Below are 21818 nucleotides of genomic sequence, written 5' to 3'. Positions count from 1 at the left end.
AGGCATTAGCCCCCCCCCCCCCTAAATGTGGCATATTCATCAGTATCTGATAAAGCCGTTAGGGCTTTTGTCAGATGTTCGTTATTCCAGTCATCAATAGCGTCTTCACAAAGGTATTCAACAACGCCTTCAACAAGAGCACCAGGACTTTTTCTTCTTCTGGTTTCCGGACAACTTATTGACTTCAGATCGATCAGAAGACTGGGACATTGTGGAGTTTCGAGGCATGTTTTCTAGTACTTTTTCCACTAACTTATCAAATACATTATTTACGCTGTCTATGTCTCTCTCAGCGCTGACTTCAAGATAGGGAATATTGTGTTCATCCGCGAAGCTGCTCGCTCTCGCGCTCTCCACTTCTCGGTCATGTTCGTGACACTTCGTGCCGACAAGCACAACTGCGATTTCCTTCTGGGAAGCATGTTCTTTTATGTCGTCGAACCTGGAGAAAGGGGAAAGGTGATGTGATTGTCATTGCCTTAAATGAAACTATAACTTGTCGTTACTTATTTATCGTAGCTCTAATTGATATGGGAAAACAAATCGAAAATAGTGTCACCATGTCATTCAGGGATGTTGACAATAACTAGTGACGTCGACATTGATCGCTAATAGGAAGTTGTTCTGGTATAAGATAGAAACTTATTGTGCAAACGGCTGTTCGCGAGTAGCTGTCGGTAAACAATCTCAGATAGGGATGATCATGTGTCGACATTTAAGAGCTTGAACCGTTTGTAAAATCAAACAAGATTCATTTCCATGACCTCCGTGGGTTGGTTGGTTGGTTTGTTATTTAACGCCGCACTTAGCAATATTACAGCTTTATGACGGCGGTCTGTAAATAATCGAGTCTGGACCAGACAATCCAGTGATTGACATCATGAGCATCGATCCACGTAGTTGGGATCGATGACATGCATCAACCAAGTCAGCGAGCATGACCACCCGATCCCGTTAGTCGCCTTCTACGACAAGCATAGTCGCCTTTTAGGCAAGCATGGGTTGCTGAAGACCTATTTTACCCCGGAGCTTCACGGGTCGACCTCCGTGGGAAACCGGGTTTGTTAAGATCCCAAGTAGCCTTTGCTTCTTAATAAGATTAACAGTTAATGGATGGACTGGCCTGGCTCGGTGACGTGGTTAATTGCGTGTCACCGTGACCCGACGGCGTGGGACGGTGCTCATACTTTTCATCACTGGTTCGTTCTGTCCCAGACTATAAATTACAGGCCGATGTGATATAGCGGGCATATTGCTGACTGTGGCGTAAAAGATACTTGCTGCAAAGGTATGGCATTAATATGGATACTGACCCAGTCGTCTAAGGCTTCACAATTCGCTTTGCAGAGTTGCTTCCCTTGGGCACACCAGAAACCTATGATTGTGGGTGCTAATCCGGTTCGACCCGATTATGTTTCTAGGTTTGTCAGCACCATACTCGTGTTCGTGGGTTTCGCCACAGTGGTAAACGTCTTAGACCTGCATCGGGTCGGGCTTTCCTCCCACATTAACTTGACTGTTACAAGTGGCGTTAACCAAACTCACTCACTCCTTATGCACAGGGGTAGCCTAGTGGTAAAGCGTTGGCTGGTTACACCGTAGGCCGGGGTTCGATTCCCCACTAAGATACAGTGTGTGAAGCCCATTTCTGGTGTCGCCAGCCGTGATATTGCTGGAATATTGCTAGAAGCCTAAATTCACTCACTCACTCGCACACACCCTTTTGTATACATGTAGCCTGACGTAAACTCGGTAATTCCCTCACTCACCATCTGTGGACGTGTTCGAAGGATTCTTTGTCGGTGACGTCAAACATGATTATGCATCCGTTAGCTCCTCTGTAGTACGATGCTGTGAGACTGCGGTATTTCTCTTGCCCTGCAACAGATGTATAACAATCATAACTTAAACACGGTGTTGATTTCTAGGTACAGTTGGTTCCAAACAGTCCATTCTTTTCGTACGAGTTGACTGAAATGTACAGTAAACTACGGTTATAACGAACTCAAAGGGACCACTAATTTTAGTTCGTTATAAGCACATATACAGCATATATACAGAATATATACATCAAATGACCGGGACTAAAAATAAGTTCGTTATATCGGTCCGTTCGTCATAGGCGTATTCGTTATAACCGTAGTTTAGTGTATAGGGTAGTCAGACTCTGTGACTTGGCTTACTGAGTGCCATCGTGCCCCGATGGTGTCAACTGATGCCAATGCATAAAGTGAGGGAAATGATAGCGTGACAGTCATAGCGCATGGACCCTGTGGTAAGGAGGTTAACTAAATATAATAGTCCAGTTTCCACTCTTGCCGAACTAGGGTGGAATTATGGAGTTATATTTTGGCTGGACAAACGAGTCTATGTATTGTCCAATCAAAAACGCGTAACGAAATCGACATTCGGTTCGTTGCAGTATTTGCAAAGCATGTGTACCGCCAACTCGACGTCAACAGATATTTTCCAAATCTTTTCATGTTTTAATGTTTGAATGTTTCATGTTTTAGTCAAAGTGCTCACGTGGTTTGATACACTTCGCGAAGTAAGACCCGTTTTATCACAATATATATGTGATTTCTGATTATCGATCAGATCGTCTTGACTGGGCGCGTCCATTTTGTTTGTAGTAATGCACTTGGTATAAGAGATGGCATTTGGTTGGTCAACAGGAGGGACATAGAAGGGACATAACTCGTAATAGCAACTGGTGGCGGTACGATCGGGCCCAGAAATTACGGCCTTGTTCGGCAAGGGTGGAAACGGGACATTTACAGTCTGTTCACTCCTTTGCCTCAGGAAGATGATGGAACCTTGCCTTCCCTGAAACTGAGGACATTTTAGCAGTCGTTATGGGTGGCCATAATCACGTTGATGGAGTCACAGCTTATTGGTGCCTTTGTGGCCATGCGCGACTTAATGATGTAACAGTCATAGCTAGGGGTGCCTCGGCAGCCATGAGAGAGTTGATGGGGTTCCAGTCATAGCTAGTGATGCCTGAACGGCCATGAGAGAGTTGATTGTGTAATAGTCATAGCTGGTGGTGCCTCAACGGCCATGAGAGAGTTGATTGTGTAACAGTCATAGCTGGTGATGCCTCAACGGCCATGAGAGAGTTGATGGTGTTCCAATCATAGCTAGCGGTGCCTCAACGGCCATGAGAGAGTTGATGGTGTTCCAGTCATAGCTGGTGATGCCTCAACGGCCATGAGAGTGTTGATGGGGTACCAGTCACAGCTAGTGATGCCTCAACGGCCATGAGAGAGTTGATGGGATACCAGTCACAGCTAGTGGTGCCTCAACGGCCATGAGAGAGTTGATGGGATACCAGTCACAGCTTGTGGTGCCTCAATAGCCATGAGAGAGTTGATGGGATACCAGTCACAGCTAGTGATGCCTCAACGGTCATGAGAGAGTTGATGGTGTAACAGTCACCGTTCGACTACGCCTACCTTGAAACCAAATGCGTTACTAATGTCTGCTCGGTACAACGCTCAATGTGGAAAAACCCATGTCTCATACTTAACAATATTCAGTACACAGTTGACTGAATTAGAACACAAATCATAGATATTATTTTAGGAAACCTTCGAGATTGTGGGCATTCAAAATAATGGGTTACGTTGGGAATATGTCCTGAACGACATCGAGTACTGGGCATACTCGAATATGGAGTATGCGCTTACTATATAAGTGTCATATTAGTTTTGAAGTCGAGCTTGGTGAAGCTTCCTCTCGTAACCCCTGCCTAGATTTCGTTAAATATCATTGTCCCTGGCTAGGAGTATTAACAATCATATATCTTGGGTTAAGGGTTAGGGTTACATTACCCTAACCCAGACAAAATTTGAATCAGGGGTTACGGGCCGAAATTGTTCCGACGAGCTGGCATGAATATAAACCGTTCATCTTGCCAGTCTGGGAGTCATATTTCATAGCGGCTTGAAGACATACGGCATAAATCTTGGATTCGTATGTCAGAAATATAGGCCTCTGAACTACAGATAGAAGTGTACGTAATTGGGGACTTTATACAAACTGATATATATTCATATCGATTTATTTCCATACGATAAGATCTTTATTTGGCGCGTAACAATTTATTTCAATTATATATATTTCATTTCAAATGAAAGGCGAGACATTTTTTTAGATTCGGGACAATCGTAACTGACAGTCGTGACGTTTTGTGACGGAAGGGGCAGTGATGAAAATGTGAGGAATATATTTATCTCCATAGATTAAAGATGTTGACAATTTACAACAAATTTATAGTCGCCGTCAAGCACTAATCATTCACAGCTTTACAAGATAACGCGCTGTTCTACATTTTGTTCTGTATCTTTTTTATTACATTTTTAAAATGGGAATATGTGTTATAATTCTCCAGGATGTTGTTTAAGAGACATATGATGATAAAAAAGATGTTCCGTGTTAAAATGAATATCTGTGTTCCATAAAAGACTAACCTGAAAGTACGAAGAAACAATTATCTTATGGTAATAATCATATTTAAGTGCGACACTCAGGCCTGACAACATGAACCAATGTTTAAACACGATACAACCATCACATTCTTTTAATTGCTCATTGTTCCCCAGGGGCGGTCGGGTAGCCTAGTGGTTAAAGCGTTCGCTCGACACGCCGAAGACCCGGGTTCGATTCCCGACATGGGTACAATGTGTGAAACTCATTTCTGGTGTCCCCCGCCGTGATATTGCTGGAATATTGCTAAAAGCGGCGTAAAATCAAACTCACTCACTCACTCACTCATTGTTCCCAAGCGGGGTTTATCTTTAGTCGTTGTTTGTTTGTTTGTTTATTTGTTTATTTGTTCGTTTGTTGACGTTGCACTCAGCAATATTCCAGCTACATGACGGCGGTTTGTAAATAACCGAATCTGGACCCTACAATCCAGTGATTGACATTATGAGCATCGATCCACGCAAATGGAACATCAACTCAAGTCAACCAACCAACCAACTGACCGCCCAATCCCGTTAGTCGCTTCTTACGGCAAGCATACTCGCCTTTTACGGCAAGCATAGTCGCCTTTTACGGCAAGCATAGTCGCCTTTTACGACAAACATGAGTTGCAGAAGACCTGATCACGGGTTTTTAAAACTACGGTCCCGACACAAGATCTACCTGCCACGGGGCTACGGGCAGGCGCTTATTTCGAACACTTGCTGGTAGTAAACAAGTTAACGTATATCACACCACTGACATATCAAAACCTTATCTCGGACACATGTACTACGATAACAATGTCCGTGGATGTATGATCGACATGTGGCGTCGCTGACAGAGCTTGATTAAGACGATGTTCTGCTATATGGAGTGTATTAATGTTGATGATGATGAGTGTGGAAGATATCGCGGAGGAGCTAGCATCGTCTAGTAAATCATGTACATGCATCAACTGTTAGGGTCGAGGTTTCAATACCCTGGACGGGCGGAAGACATTTTCGAAAAATATTTAGTTTCCGAAAATGCTGGGAAAATGTTTTGCCGCTGGTTTTACAAAAATGTAATTATTCACTGGATTTTCCAGAAGTCTTGAAACTTAATTTTTGTGTTTCCCAAACACGTTGTTGGGTTACTCATTTCAAAGAATAAAATGCTTCTTACATAAGCATGTTTTACTGAAAATATTTTATGTCAACGACAGAGTACAACCAGTCTCGATTATCCGCCGAAACAGATTCCTTTGGGCCTAAAAGTGAGTGAGTTGGGTTTAACGCCGCTTTTAACAGTATTCCAGTTATATCACGGCGTGTCAGCTTACTGTGGGAGGAAAGCCCGAAGTGATGCAGATCTCAGACGTTTACCACTTCGGTTAAACCCACGAGCACTGTTATGGTGCTGACAAACCTAGAAACGTAATAGGGGCGAATCGGGATTCGAACCCACAATCCTAGGTTTCTCGCGTGCCCAAGGGACGCAACTCTGCATATCGAATCGCGGCGCCTTAGACGAGTGGGCCACCTGTGTCCCCTTGGCCTAAAAGGCAAAATAGCGGTGAAAATTATATGACATCAGGTGTTCGCGTAAAGGGTAAGCATGTCCAAAGCAGTTCTTGATAAACCATGACCCTTACATTCATAAAAAAACAACAAAAAAACAAAACAATTAAGATTATATCCGGGATCTTATGCATCAAAACACTTCACGAATTAAAACTAATCGACTGCATTGCGCAACAAGTCTTGAAACTAACCCACTGCCGTTGATCACTTCAGTCACTGGATTGCCTGGTCAAGACTCAATTATTTACAGACCGCCCTAATATGTTTGGATTATTGCTGAATGCCGTGTTGAACAACAAATTAAACTAAGCCTATTCAGTCACTCAATCAAGAGTGTATTATATTGAAGAGTACACAGTTTATAGTTTGCCTTTTGATAAGACGCCAACTGTCATTATATCTGCAGACTGTCTGACGGAGGGCGTCTTATCCTCAAATGTCAATTTATCAGCAGATTAGATTGTTGGTTTTGACAACCTGTTCACACTAACGGCCGATGCTCGTGTCTTTTGTTTACGCTGCATCGATAGAAAACGTAAACCATCACCTTACCAGCTGATGGAACAGACTTGGCCTTATTTGGACGAGGAAACGTTAGATGTTACCACTGCTTTGACAGTTGTCTTGTACTGATAGTGCTGCACCTAGCACTTATCCTTATGGTTACAAATTGTTCAACAAAAACTGCTTAGTCTGCCTCAAAACGACGTAAATTATCACAGGAGATGATGAACCTGGAGCTTGGTAAACGTCTAAGACCTGCATTCACTTCGCCCCCACCATTCATTGTTACACAGAATCCATGACTAACTACCCTCGAACAACAATTACAAAGGACCATGCACATTGATCAGATTACATGCTAAAGTTATGTATTTGCACAATTCATAAATTCACATACTCAGTTCATGGTCTTGCGTACTTGAAATCCTCGTCTGATTCTGCCGGAAAAGTCTCTCTTATTTCATTCACAAAACATGCAGGATGAACTTTTCTACATTTTTTAGGGTGCAAACCCATTCCTCCTCTGAATCCCGAATACCATCTCATTTCTCACCCCTAAAACGAGAATACTACCCAACACAAATCACAAAAGCATTGAGAAAAGGATTCGATTTCATGTAAAATAACTGAAAAATATCGAAAATAGAAACTATATAAAGGAAACGTTCGCGTACACCATTAAATTTGTATTAATGATGAATCTGCATGGCTGAGTCCCGCCACGGACTTATCAATCCCATCCAGATTATATAGGTCCATGTTCCAGCGTACCACGTCGCTAAGTACCGAATACCCTCTAAATAGACTCATGAATCCCGCGTACCTGAAGGGTGTTGGCAGACTTATTTTTGGGACGTCTCTAATAAACTAGACATGAAGTTGAGAATCTGTATGCATAGTATCAGTGATCCCTGAAATTATTTAAGTCCTCACTTAAAGAATATAAAACATGTTAATACTGAAAACCACCTACATTATATAAACATGTACCTTTTTATTTGCAAACATGATAGATAATATAAATCAGATGTGTTCGTCATGATAAATGAAAAATACAAAAATATCAAGAACGTGCATTTGCCTCGGGAATGATTTAACTATAAATGTCAATGTGAAAAAAAGGTATTTTTGTATTTTCAGTTTTATCGGATAATATATGTTTATTATCGACTATTAATAAGAAGAGACGGATTCCGATTTTCTCAAACGAATTGTTTTACACTTGTTGGGGAGGGAAGTTTTTACTGGTTTTGGATTTCAAAATGAGTCGGGTTCGGGGTGCTTTAGACGATTATTTCTATCATTTTCTGTCTAAATCTGGGATATGTTATTGCTTGACAAGAAACTGTTTCAGGTTAGATAAGTGTTAATTTGGTTACGTTTTAAGAGAAATTATTATATTATTTATAATTATATTATGGTTTCGTGTGATATTGTCAATTTTAGGTCATTTATTAAAATTATTTCATTCTTCGTTTATATGTCTCTCTAATATATGGTAGTCCATTTACATTTTATACAAGTAAAACTGTCACACGAAATATTTTTTTATCGACAAACATTCACTTTATTCAGAAATGCCAGGACAGTATTTGACACCAGATTGTGTTGCCTGTCCTTTCCGGGTTGACATCAGACTGATGGTCTTCACTCGGTAAATCTTCCTCGCTGCCGGCTCATATCCATATGGATGAATACGTGTAAGGTCACTGAACGAAATACAACTTTTTCATCAACGGCATTGTCAGGTGATGAAATGTGAGCTCTAGTAATCTTCCAAACACGATTCATCAAAAACGATTCATACAATTGAACTCTCCACTATGACGTCACGTCGCGTGGTGACAACTCTGCTTATGAACGTTCGGTAGTTTCCGGAATGCGAGTAGGTTTTAACCATTTTTTTTGTCACCACGAATATATTTAAAATACATGAAGACTTCCATCATCCTTCTCGACACCTCAGGGAATAAGAATGAACTGGGTATAGGATGTATATGACGGTGAAAACACAGTGGTTCACTCGTAGCAAGAGAATACTACAGCATTTGTCCCAGCACGTAGATGATCGTACGATTATAAAAGTACACAGTATGCAGTCGATGTTGCTTTAGATATCAAACATCTTCCTCTTCCATCACGTATGTAATCTCGATGTAACACGGGGCAATGTACTGCGGCCAAGGCAAAGTACGAATTGTGTCAAGTATGTGTCAGTTTGTAACCCATGCGGAGTCATGTGCTAAGTCAGCAGCTGAAAATAGGAGGATGTAAAGGGATAGGTCAATACCCTTGTCCGGTTAAAATTATCAAGAGGTTGGGTCATCCGTGGGCCACTGAGGGGAAGATTATAGGCCTTGAACGCCAAATCTGAATCTCAGATAATTGATAAATCGAGAAAGTCTGCTGTTGGTTCCGGTAGTGCCAAAATCGACGGAATTCCCGTGAGTGCGATGAACCGTGATTGCGTACCGTTTTATACTAGTATAAACGAGGCATAACGAAATACATTAGTCGAAATACACTTTATGATATAAACGAGTTATTCAGAGTTATCGACTTCCCCACACACATCCTGCTGAACCATTTGAGATGGAAAAAGCAGCATACAGTATGTACATTTTGAACTTTTTATACATTTTAACATACAAAGCATTAATTAAACATTAACTTCTCGGAACTTCTTAACCGGGATTGAAAAGTAATATGAATATGTACATTGTAAACAATCGTTATATTAATGCATAAATACTATATTAAAATTGATTAGGGATACTCCTTTGTTCTCGTTTTATTTGCCTAGTACCAGGAGTGCCAAATCCCGTGTCAGTCCTTACTGGTCCTGGCAACGCCAAGAGCATTTTCCTCCTAAATATCAATTTTGGTTTGGCTGACACCGAGGGGAACACAGGGTTGGGTTAGAGTCGTCAGTCGCCTGAGCGCCACAATTAACTGTGCAGGGTTGCGTCCCTTAGGCGTACCTGAAACCTATGACCTCAGGTGTGTCCTCATTATCTTTCCCGGGCTGTCAGCACAATATCCGCACTCGTCAAGATAATGTCCGCGCTTCGGTCATCAAAACAACGTTTATCAACATATCTGATCTCAGGAACCACATTCAGTTTATCTCCTATAGTTAAAATGTGAATTAGATAGAGCGTCTGCACAGTCTGATCGGTGGTTCGATTGCCTGATCATACCAAATGCGTTTAAAGATGGTACTTGTTGTTACCCCGCCAGGCGCTCGGCGTTAAGGGATAAAACAAGGATTGATCGGCACGGAGTCTCTATGTCTGAGTGGGGTGTTAAACTGTGGCGTGGTGTCTTAGTGGGCTAACACTACAACTGGCATAAGTTGGGACTAATACAAGCAGCCCCACACACGTACAAACACGTCGCTATATAAGTGAAGTAATCCTGAACGCGACGTTCAACTCCGGTGCACCTCACCCCCTAATGTAAATAAAGGTTACAATACTCCTTTCCATATTGATAAGAAATATTTGCTAAAAGCAGAGTCGACGGTACGATTCCGTGTATATCATGACCATGTGTTAATGAATCACTATCAAATAGTGATGACACCAGGTGTTCGTGAAAAAGTGAGCGTATCCTGTCACACCGGTGGCACCCGTCACAAACACACGGAAAGGCAAGTCAAAATAGGGAAATGGGAAATGCATCGGACATAAATTTGGTCACTGATGCGTTTAATGTCCTTTACATGTCTACTATAAAAAAAACACGTTTGAAAGCTTTACTGAGGCCTTGAATTGGTGAGGCCTTGAATATTGTAGCCAAATTCCGAGCAAGAGTCGAATGAGGAGGCTCTTTGAAATCGCCGAAGACCCGCGATCCCCAAATGGGTACAATGTGTGAATCCCATTTCTGGTGTCCCCCGCCCTGATTTTGCTGTAATATTGCTAAAAGCGGCGTAAAATCATACTCACTCACAGAAAGAGAGTGCTCGATTGTACCTCAAAAGTCGTGAACTGTAGACACCAAATGAATAACTGCTGGAATATTGCACGTCAAAAAAGTTGTCTGTTAGAATGTTGAAGTCATCCCAGTTTTCATAGTCTTCTGGCGAGTTTTTTGTCACTTTATGCGTAGGGGCGCATGGGTGGCCCACTTGTCTAAGGCGCCGCGATTCGCTGTGCAGAGTTGCGCCCCTTGGGCACGCCAGAAACCTAGGATTGTGGGTTCGAATCCCGGTTCGCCCCGACTATGTTTCTAGGTTTTTCAGCACCATACCCGTGCTCGTGGTTTCACTGAAGTGGTAAACGTCTGAGACCTGCATCACTCCAACATTATGCTGACACGCTGTGATATAACTAGAATACTGTTAAAAGCGGCGTTAAACCCAACTCACTCACTCACTTTATGCGTAGATAAATATTAAACATGAGGCAGTTTCACTGGTCTCTTATAATTCTAGTTCAGATAGGTAACTTAGTGGAAGGGACACGTGTGAATTCTGAGTAGTCTTTTTAATAGAAAAAACCATGGGCCGATGGCCTTCACATGTACATTAATAAAGAATTGAAATAGAAAAAACTGCACCTATCTACATTCATATCAGTGACTCATGTGTCAGAAATTACGACAACGTATGTGTTGATATGATGAAATCACTTCTGGTATGCTTCTGGTGATAATGAATCACTCTTTGTTCCAACATCATTTGCAAAACATGTGGCAATCCTCTATGTGAGTGGGTTGTGCGATAACACTGACCCCGACACGAGTATTTTCAACGATTCTCCGGAATCCATGTAAGACTGAGACTTATTTCACCAGGTGATGTCATTCAATTTATGCAACGGTATCTTGACGCCCTTGTTGTGGCTGTAAATCTTACGCACCTGTCATTTTACGATCGCGATTCTCGGAGAATGGGTTGATCCAAGAACTAGTAAAAGTGAGATCTATTTCAAAACGTGATGTCATGAATTCAAGTATAACATCAGGGATTTACTCGGATCTAGCTTTTTGCGTGTCTGTAATAATGTTTGTCGCTTGTCTTACGTTTTTGAAAATTCAGCTGATGTCATATCTGTCTACATGCACTGACTCATGTTGTTCTTTAACGGAAACTGATTCTTGCAGATTCAAGGATTTAATAATGCGATTGCCTTTGTGTATTTTTATTATTTACATGTTGCATTTTTTTTAATGATATGAACTGAGCTTAAACTTTAAGAAGGTCTGGGACGTTGACCGTGCTCGCACATCACAATCCGAGTTGATTTCGAATACAAGCTAGCTTTGTAAGGGCATTTACGTTCGTGAAACATTCGCACAATAACATGCACGAAATTTAAAAGGACTGCAAGGATTCTCTTTTTAGTTTTTCTTTTTAGGATTTTACCCTTTTTCTGCTTAGCCACTTCAATATTATTCATCCAAAGTATACTTGTTATTCTAGGACACTGTACTTTATATCTATAACATTTTTAGCGCCGATGGATACTCTGCCTATCGCTTGTGGTTAAAGCGTTCTGTAGGCCCTCCGAATTACCATGGTTGATTCTCCATATGTGTACAATGTGTGAAGGTCATTCGTTGATACCCCCCACAATGAAACAGCTGGATAATGTTAAGAGCTACGTAAAACCATACTTTCACTTTCATTTCCTATTTACTATCTGTTTCACGGAGATGAAGATTACGAGATTAAGTGATTAAAGAAATGAAATTGCAACCAATCAAATAACTCAATTTGCCCCAAACAGACGCCACGACACGACAAGGCTACGCGACACGACACGACAAGACTACACGACACGACACGACACGACACGACAGAGCCACGACACGACAGGACACGACACGACACGACAAGACTACACGACAACACGCAAACAACGACACAACACGACACATGTCGGCCATTTCGTTTACGGCGCCTCAAATGCTTCCCTTTTTTTTAATGGTCATCCATGAACTTTGAGATTGTTGGTTCAAACCGGAAGTTTGTCCCTAAATATAATCCCTGTTTTGTCAGCACCAAAGTGGTAAACGTATTGTAACCGTTGACATCGTGTTTGTTGTATTTTCACATATGTTATAACTACGCAACAAAGTCGCAAAGAACAATGAAGAGTGAATGTGTGAGTGAGTAAGTTGGGTTTAAGGCCGCTTTTAACAGTATTACAGTTATATCGCGGTGTTTCAGCTTAATGTGGGAGGAAAGCCTGAAGTGATGCAGGTCTCAGACGTTTACCATTTCGGTGAAGCCCACGAGCACGGGTATGGTGCTGACAAAACTAGAAACATAATCGGGGCGAACCGGGATTCGATCCACAATCATAGGTTTCTGGCGTGCCCAAGGGAAGCAACTCTGCACAGCGAATCGCGGCGCCTTAGACAACTGGGCCACCCATGTCCCCGAACAATGAAGAACGAAGCGTTGTTTATTTCACGATAAAACTTTGTTCTATGACGTCATTTCTGGAGATTCGAACATGCGCTCGCAACTTGATGACGTCGTAGATTGGACGATATTATGTGTGAGGGGGAAGTGTGTTGTGAGTTCTTCCTCAGAGAAAAACGCCATGGCCGAACGATCGGATCCGAAAGCGGGCGAGATATGGCAATCTGTATGAGGGGAAAAGGTACATAAAATCCCCCGTGAAAATTGTAATTATATCCGTTAAATGCCCAACTTCGCCTCCCTCCCGTCCCCCGTTCATAAATGGACATATCCGACGTGTCCGAAGTGGCTTTGCGAAATTGATACCACATTGTTTAAGTTCCCAGGTGACGTTGTTGCTTTCCAGAAAACCGATAACTTTTGTATTTTAAGCATGTTTGTTTTTAAGGATTGCGGTTTTTTTCTCAACTGAGTCTGCAAAAAACATTTTCACATTTATTTCACATCAGGCAAATCTTAAACACAGTTTTAGCTCATAAATCCAATCATGGTCAACCACAACGTTATATTAAGCGCCGTAGAATGTTATTGTGTGTATCGTGATTAGAGATGAAGATAAGTAGCCAAACACGGAAACAGGAGACACAATTAGCAGTAACCGATGGTGAAACCTTGTCTAGCAAGGAGGTGAAAGTCTATCGTTTAAGTCTACATGTCAACATTGTTTACACAAACGACACATTGATCAGTGGTCGTTGACCTGATGTAACGAAAAGCGGTTCACTTACATATTCAATGAGCTAACTGTATAAAGGTTACGTCTAATGACTTTGGCGAAAGGTCGTGAAATTTGGTTTCACAGATACGGTGTACTTTTAGATATTGAATATTCAGGTTTATATAAACACCTGATTTTGTTATATGACATTATAGCTAAAATGGATAGAATTATCATTAAACCGCCCGCCTGTTATCTGAAATGAGCGGGCCACTGTAACTTGATAATGCCCTCATATTGCTTGGCGACGGGTCATTATCACTCCCGTTGTTAGATGACGTCATAGGGATAGGGTTGGGTGACGTCACGTTCAATAGTGACGTCATCAGGTTTGTTCTATGAGTTATGGGAGTCGTCGGCCTTCTGTAAATGATAATGCCCTGAAAAATAGCGTTACCCTTATGTTATAGCTAAAATGGATAGAATTATCATTAAACCGCCCGCATGTTATCAGAAATGAGCGGGCCACTGTAACTTGATAATGCCCTCATATTGCTTTACGACGGGCCATTATCACGACCGTTGTTAGGTGACGTTCAATAGTGACGTCATCTGGTTTGTTCTCTGACGTTTCCATATTTGTAAAAGTGGGTCAGTGACATTCGTGTTGATTGCAGTAAATGTTTCCAAACCGATATTGTTTCTTTTTATCTTACAGCAATTTCCATCAATTTTAGCTATAATGAGGGTAACGCTATTTTTCAGGGCATTATCATTCGCAGAAGCCCGAGGTCTTTTCAACCGCCCTCCTTCGTCGGGCAGTTAATGGAAGACCTCGGGCTTCTGCCAATGATAATGCCCTGAAAAATAGCGTTACCCTTATAATAGTTCATATCTCATGATTTTAGATACTGAATTATGATAAATTACTCAAAAGAAGTTAAAGAACCTCCGAATGTTTCTTATGACTATAGTCATCATATTATAAATTGAAATAGATCGGTTGTTCTTTCACTTCTTTTGATATATATAATTTTTATCTCTATTAAATATCTAAAATTTCAACGGTAGTCAATCTGGCATAAAACTGGGATCCCACTGTTTGTGTCTGTCTGATGTGAGGAGGTCTGCTTGGGGTACATTGCTATTTTATGTGCGTGATTTATGAATATTTAATGACAACTGTTTGGAAGAGGGCACTATTTCGTCCACTGGAAAAGTCAAACTTTACAATTACAATAATCAATGACATGTTGGTATGAGACTTGTCAGGCGTATTCAAATGGGTGGTGTCCTTTTTTGTACACTTGAAAGTTTTGGACATCATCAAGAGCACAAATATTGCTATACCTTTCAAGAAAATCAGTTTATTTAAAGATTTTCTCATATCCAAAAATAAAATCAGCGTTTCTGACAAATTATGTACCTTACATGTACCTATGCATTTTGTGGTGAAAGTACCAAATTGTAATTGATGGAATGAACAAAGTTTAATTATCATTCATACCAATACATGCGATAACATTCATAAAGATATAGATGCAAGTTTTGCTCATTTCTTATTCTGATACTGTGGACCAAAAAGGGTCCTTGTCATACCTTGTCCTATATCTGTCCAAATGCAAAAACTATAAAATGACTCATATGACAATATCCTCGATTCGGTTCCTTAGAAGGATATTCAAAGCATTCTATGTACGGGGAATTGCCTACTGTTCGAATGGCCTATATAGTACAAAGCCTCACATAAGATTCCGAACATGTTCCACTGGGTTTTATCAGTTATTTTGACTGTAGTTCCCATAATATCCGCCGGTCCGCAATCTCAAGGCTGGTAACATTGAAATTCACAAAATATAATGATTTTGCATCTGTAGCTGACAAAATATCTGCTTTCAATACAACAAATCCCAATCCAAATAAGAGCCTACAACTTTCAAGGATGGCTAGTTACATCTAGTATTTCAGATACTGTTTGTCTGTAAGCATTGCTCGCCAGTTTGAAGCTACTTATATCTATCTGTCCACTACCGATGAGCTACCACAAGACTGCGTCACTTCTCATAGATTCTACAAGACTGTCTGCAGACTGCTCCAAGACTGTCTGCAGACTGTTGGTAAGCCGCCCGTACATTGTCCGTTGATTGTCCATAGACTGCCAGTTGATTGTCCGTAGCCTGCCAGTATACTGTCCATATACTGCCTGTAGACTGCCTGTAGACTGTCCGTAGACTGTCCATATACTGCCTGTAAACTGCCTGTAGACGGTCCGTAGACTGTCCATATACTGCCTATAAACTGCCTGTAGACTGTCCGTAGACTGTCCATATACTGCCTGTAAACTGTCCGTAGACTGTCCAAATACTGCCTGTAGACAGTCCGTAGACTGTCCATAGACTGTCCGTATAGTGCCTGTAAACTGCCCATAAACTGTCCATATACTTCCTGTAAACTGCCTGTAGACTGTCCGTAGACTGTCCATAGACTGTCCGTATACTGCCTGTAAACTGCCTGTAGACTGTCCATATACTGCCTGTAAACTGTCCGTAGACTGTCCATATACTACCTGTAGACTGTCCGCAGACTGTCCGTATACTGCCTGTAAACTGCCTGTAGACTGTCCATATACTGCCTGTAGACTGTCCGTAGACTGTCCATATACTGCCTGTAAACTGTCTGTAAACTGTCCATATACTGCCTGTAAACTGCCTGTAGACTGTCCGTAGACTGTCCATATACTGCCTGTAAACTGCCTGTAGACTGTCCATAGACTGTCCATATACTGTCCATATACTGCCTGTAGACTGTCCGTAGACTGTCCATATACTGCCTGTAAACTGCCTGTAGACTGTCCGTAGACTGTCCATATACTGCCTGTAAACTGCCTGTAGACTGTCCGTAGACTGTCCATAAACTGCCTGTAGACTGTCCGTAGACTGTCCATATACTGCCTGTAGACTGTCCGTAGACTGTCCATATACTGCCTGTAAACTGCCTGTAGACTGTCTGTAGACTGTCCATAGACTGTCTGTTTACTGCCTGTAATCTGCCTATAGACTGTCCGTAGACTGTCCATAGACTGTCTGTTTACTGCCTGTCATCTGCCTGTAGACTGTCCGTAGACTGTCCATATACTGCCTGTAGACTGTCCGAAGACTGTCCATATACTGCCTGTAAACTGCCTGTAGACTGTCCGTAGACTGTCCATAAACTGCCTGTAGACTGTCCGTAGACTGTCCATATACTGTCTATAAACTGCCTGTAGACTGTCCGTAGACTGTCCATAAACTGCCTGTATATTGCCCGTAGGCTGTCCATATACTGCCTTCAGATTGCCTGCAATTTGCACGTAAAGGGCCTGTAAACTGCCTTTTACTCAGTAACTCAACTCACTATCAATCCTTGTCACGGGCTTTATTACCCATACACAATGAACCGTAATATATACCACCGCCATCAAATGACATTTCACAATACTTCTTAATTATCAAATGACATTTCACAATACTACTTAATAATCAAATGACATTTCACAATGCTTCTTAATAATCAAATGACATTTCACAATGCTTCTTAATAATCAAATGACATTTCACAGTGCTTCTTAATACAGTGTGTCACATTCTTTGCCTCACATCAAAGTGTTTTCCTTCTTTGTGTTCTGATCGACGTGGTTTATTTTCATGGTAATTATATAATGTATCTCGTTATGAAAAAGACATATAACAAGCATCAAGTGTTATTTTGATATTGCAAGATCGTCAAGCTTTGTGGCCCTTGACCTTAACTCTTGCAGACATCACGTGGTCACGAGAACAATACAAATACCGCATCAAGATCTCGTGACTATATTGACCCAGCTGAACCTCTATTCAGCCGTACTTAGCACACAGACGAAATACCAGCGGGCCTTGATTGTATAAAGCAGCTGGCGCTGAATTTATACATCCATTGTATATTAACAATTTAATGTTGAATTTGAATTTGAGTTTGCCTTTTTCTACAAGGATGGTTACATGCTTACCCTTTTCGCGAACACCTGGTGTCATCACTGATTTTCAGTGTTCTGTTCATAGGAATTTCACCGCCATGTTGCCTTTTACGTCTAATGGAATGTGTTTCGTCGAATAGTCGAGACTGTTTATTCTCTATCGTTGACGTTTTGTTTATTCTCTATCGTAGACGTTTTTTTTGTTTACAGTAAACATTCTATTGTGTGATACGTATTATTTGTTCTGTCGCCATTTCTCTCTCAAAGAGTTTAGTGGTAGAGCGTCCGCCCGTAGAGCGGAAGTTGCCGGGTTCGATCCCCGGCCGCGTCATACCAAAAGACGTTAAAAGATGGTTCGGGGTCAGTATACTTTGTCTGAGTGGGGTATTCATGTTAAACTGCGGCATGGTATCTCAGTGAGCTAGCACTATAAATCGGCATCAGTCCGGACTAGTACAAGCAGCCACACAAACACACTCGTACATGCACGTCGCTATATGAGCGCAATAATCTTGGACGCGACGTTATACCCAATTTCACCTCACCTCACCTCTCTCAAAGGGCCGCGATATAACCGGAATACTGTTAAAAGCGGCGTTAAACCCAACTCACTCACTCGCCACTCTCTCAAAGGTAGGGCCGAACGATTTGTTTTCAAGCCACAACAAATGTTTTATTCAGTTTTGAGACATTGGCGTTTTATATTTTGTTTTAGTTATGAATATTTATTTTGTCGTTCAGACTGACATAAACAAAGGCGTTGACGTTTCTCATGAATTGGTATGGATGTCATGGACATTTTAAATATAACTTATGGTTGATAACAAATATGAAATAGCGGCCCCGGTCTATTTCAGTGTTCGATATCGATATCACAGATGTTTATCGACTACAAAGTCCTGCAAGGGCTTACTGTATGTTGCTTTGACCTAGTTTTGCATTGATTCGGTTGGGGGCACATTAGAGTGTGTATGCAACTGTCACTGAATGTGTTGTGAGCAATCATGCATGTATGTGGGTATTTCTGTTTTCAAATTTCAAGTCCATCTTCGTGCACAGTCACGCTTTGGTGGCAGAATGTGTTAATTCAGCTCAGGCGTGTGAAGTTAATTATAACTAACCCATTTTGAGTGCGCATGTATTTGTAAACTTTTAAGATAAACATTTTAGCAACACCCGCAAGCGTTATCGGGATCGCATCTGTTTTGTCTGGTGTACATTCTTAGTAACGAGAGATCGACACAGCAAATATATAAAAGTTAGGGGACCGTTTAAATTTCAGTGGCTTAGTGCGCTTTCTGTGGTAAATAAAAACAACTAAACCCCATCTTAAAAAAATTGTTCGCCGATAGGCTGGATGTCCTGGTAAAATGTTCTCGCAGCAGTGACTCACGCACACACACACACACACACAGCACGTACATTTACACACACGACCCAAACGACGCACTAAAACTATTGCTGATGTCATACTGATAATTTGGTAGTATGGCGTTCCATATAGCATATTGCTGTGGCCAAGGGTACGGTGACAATTACATGATGTATAATTAACGGCTAATATGTAGCCAGAAGGTGGTAGGTTTTGGTGCACCTGTTTTGAGTTTAGAGTTTTATACATGTCCCAAACTCTTCGAAACGGTTTGTTGGTTGGTTTGTTGTTTAACGCCGCACTCAGGAATATTCCAGCTACATGACAGCGATCTGTAAATAATCGAGTCTGGACCAGACAATCCAGTAATTGATATCATGAGCTTCGATCCACGCAACTGGGATAAGATGACATGCTTCAGCCAATTCAGCGAGCCTGACCACCCGATCCCGTCAGTCGCCTCTTACGACAAGAATAGTCGCCTTTTACGGCAAGCATGAGTTGCTGAAGACCTATTCTACCCCGGATCTTCACGGGTCCCTCGGAGCGGGATACGGTTTACACAGTTGACGATCCAGACTCGATATGATGCACAGGGTGCTCAGGCCGCTGTGACTCAGCTACACAGTCTCACAGACCCAGGCGAATAAATTACGAATATATCCAACTCAAGTCTAGAATGGTTTGGCAAGTCTAGATTGGCCGAGAAATTAAGCATCGGTCTGGGTTTCATATGATTTGATTTTTTATTTTGTAGATATATATTTGTAAATAATAATCTATTTCTAGTAATTAATGTTAGTCCTAGCTACAGATTGCTGATTAAATTATACTCTACTACAGTCAGGCTTAATGTTGGAGGGACGAACTCAACGAGGTATACAATAGGGGTTGCTTGACAGATAAATTTCAACGATATCTGGAAATAGCCACACTTGTCAAAATCATCACAGTAAAGTTTCCAAACTGACACGCTCTATTTCGAAATGAGAGTGCTTAAACTCGACCAGGGCCGTATCGTATTCATCACAGGCCGTGATAAGGCATATTATCACAAGGCCATCCAGCATTGGTCAGGGTGTACTTACCCGCCGTATCCCACATCTGCAGTCGGATCTGCTTGTCTTGGTAGATAATGTTTTTCTGCTTGAATCCTTGGGTATCAAATGATGGCCTTACACGTGTAAATCTACCTTCCATGAACGTGTGAAGAAATGTGGTTTTGCCGACACCTAAATCCCCAATCAACACCGCCTTCACTGTGTATACCTTGTCGGTATAGCTTTTGGTCGCCATGTTGAAATTGACGACACTGACGGGTCTAATCATGTGATGACTGTGTCACATGTCGGGGCTTCACTGCCGAGTGGGAGTACCCCAAATATATAGCTATTTTGTTCCGCAGATAAAGGGAGACCTTGTACTGAGCCAGTGGCCTCACATGTGGGCCATACAGATACGGAAAGAGCGTCAGCGTTATCTGAAGACATATGAGGAAACAGCATTTGCCCTTGCATGTGTTTGTTAATGTAGCCACTGGCGGGGCAGGATCCGCTCACCTCACGTTAACAACTGGAACATCACTATTTGATGGTTCATAAGCAATTGCTTTTGATATAGTCGGAATCGTACAATGGTATCCTCTTTTTGTAGACATTTGTTATAATTATGGAAACATTTTTGTCCCGTTTATTTGTCAATAATATACAGTGAGACATCGTTTACACGAACGATCATCGGAGACATGTCAAGGGGATATTGGTTCAAGGACGAAGTTAACCCTTGTTAGGTCGGACTTGTTTTTCTCGGTGGAATCCTTTTTCTACTTCAATTGGTATCATGCTATCGTTACATGTGTACATTTTTCTTCGCATGAACGTGTGAAGAACTGCTGTTTCGTCTGCCTAAAAACCATATCATAGATCGCTTTATCCGTTCTTCGAGACAAGCGGAGCACGGATTTGGCCTTTGTGCTGATTTTTAATTTTTGTTGTTGTTTAACGTCTCACTCTGCAATATTCCAGCTGCATGACGCCGGTCTATAAATATTCGAGCCTGGACCAGACAATCCAGTGATTGGCATCATGAGCATCGATCCACGCAATTGGGATACGATTACATGCATCAACCAATTCAGCGAGCCTGACCACCCGATCCCATTAGTCGCCTCTTACAATCATTTACGGCAAGCATGGGTTGCTGAAGACCTATTCTACTCCGGATCTTCAGGGGTCCATTGTGCTGAAAAGGGGTATATCTGGTTCAACGTCTTAAACGATATTTCGAGTTACGGATTTCGACTAAAAGAGGTTTCGCTGGTGTGCATCATGTGATTGAAATAATAATAATAAGAAGGATGCTGCTGCTGCTGAGTATGATGATATTGCCCCTGTTAGGATTCATTTCCTATTGATTATATGATTTGTTCGTTTGTTTGTTGTTTAACGCCGCACTCAGCAATATATGACGGCGGTCTGTAAATAATCGAGTCTTTTACGAGAAGCATAGTCACCTTTTACGGCAAACATGGGTTGCTGAAGAGCTATTCTACCCCGGGTCTTAACGGGTCTGATTATATGATCTTATCAGACATACGTTTCAAAGCCAATCACTTTGACTAAAGCTGTTGTAATATATGCCGTGTGAGAAAGTCACGACAACGTCCTTTAACTGCAAGACTCATATTCACTAACTGCTAGACAGATTTTGATAATTAAATTTGAGTTATCTAACGACCAAACATCCTCGATTATTCAGTGCATTATATCTCCATTATATTATGATGATGCTTGACCCAATCCCACCACAACATCGTTTCGTATGTG

The 21818-nt window shown here is 41.6% G+C and overlaps 2 protein-coding genes across 2 annotated transcripts in view; one reads left to right on the top strand and one right to left on the bottom strand.

Annotated features, from left to right (window-relative positions):
* Nucleotides 1-21818, top strand: part of LOC139455574 (putative cysteine protease YraA) — a 66532-nt gene that overhangs the window by 16316 nt on the left and 28398 nt on the right. The gene's annotated exons all lie outside the window — the stretch shown is intronic.
* LOC139455573 (uncharacterized) lies at nt 23-20347 on the bottom strand. Its single transcript, XM_071237124.1, has 3 exons — nt 20082-20347; nt 1770-1878; nt 23-442 (listed from the first exon to the last, which is right to left on the bottom strand). The coding sequence occupies exons 1-3, from the start codon at nt 20320-20322 to the stop codon at nt 130-132; spliced, it is 663 nt and encodes a 220-aa protein (XP_071093225.1). The 5' UTR covers nt 20323-20347; the 3' UTR covers nt 23-129.

The sequence above is a fragment of the Haliotis cracherodii genome, unplaced genomic scaffold, assembly GCF_022045235.1.
Source record: "Haliotis cracherodii isolate W230 unplaced genomic scaffold, xgHalCrac1.p SCAF_11, whole genome shotgun sequence".
In the NCBI taxonomy this organism is placed as follows: domain Eukaryota; kingdom Metazoa; phylum Mollusca; class Gastropoda; order Lepetellida; family Haliotidae; genus Haliotis; species Haliotis cracherodii.
This window is presented reverse-complemented; position numbering and strand designations above follow the sequence as displayed.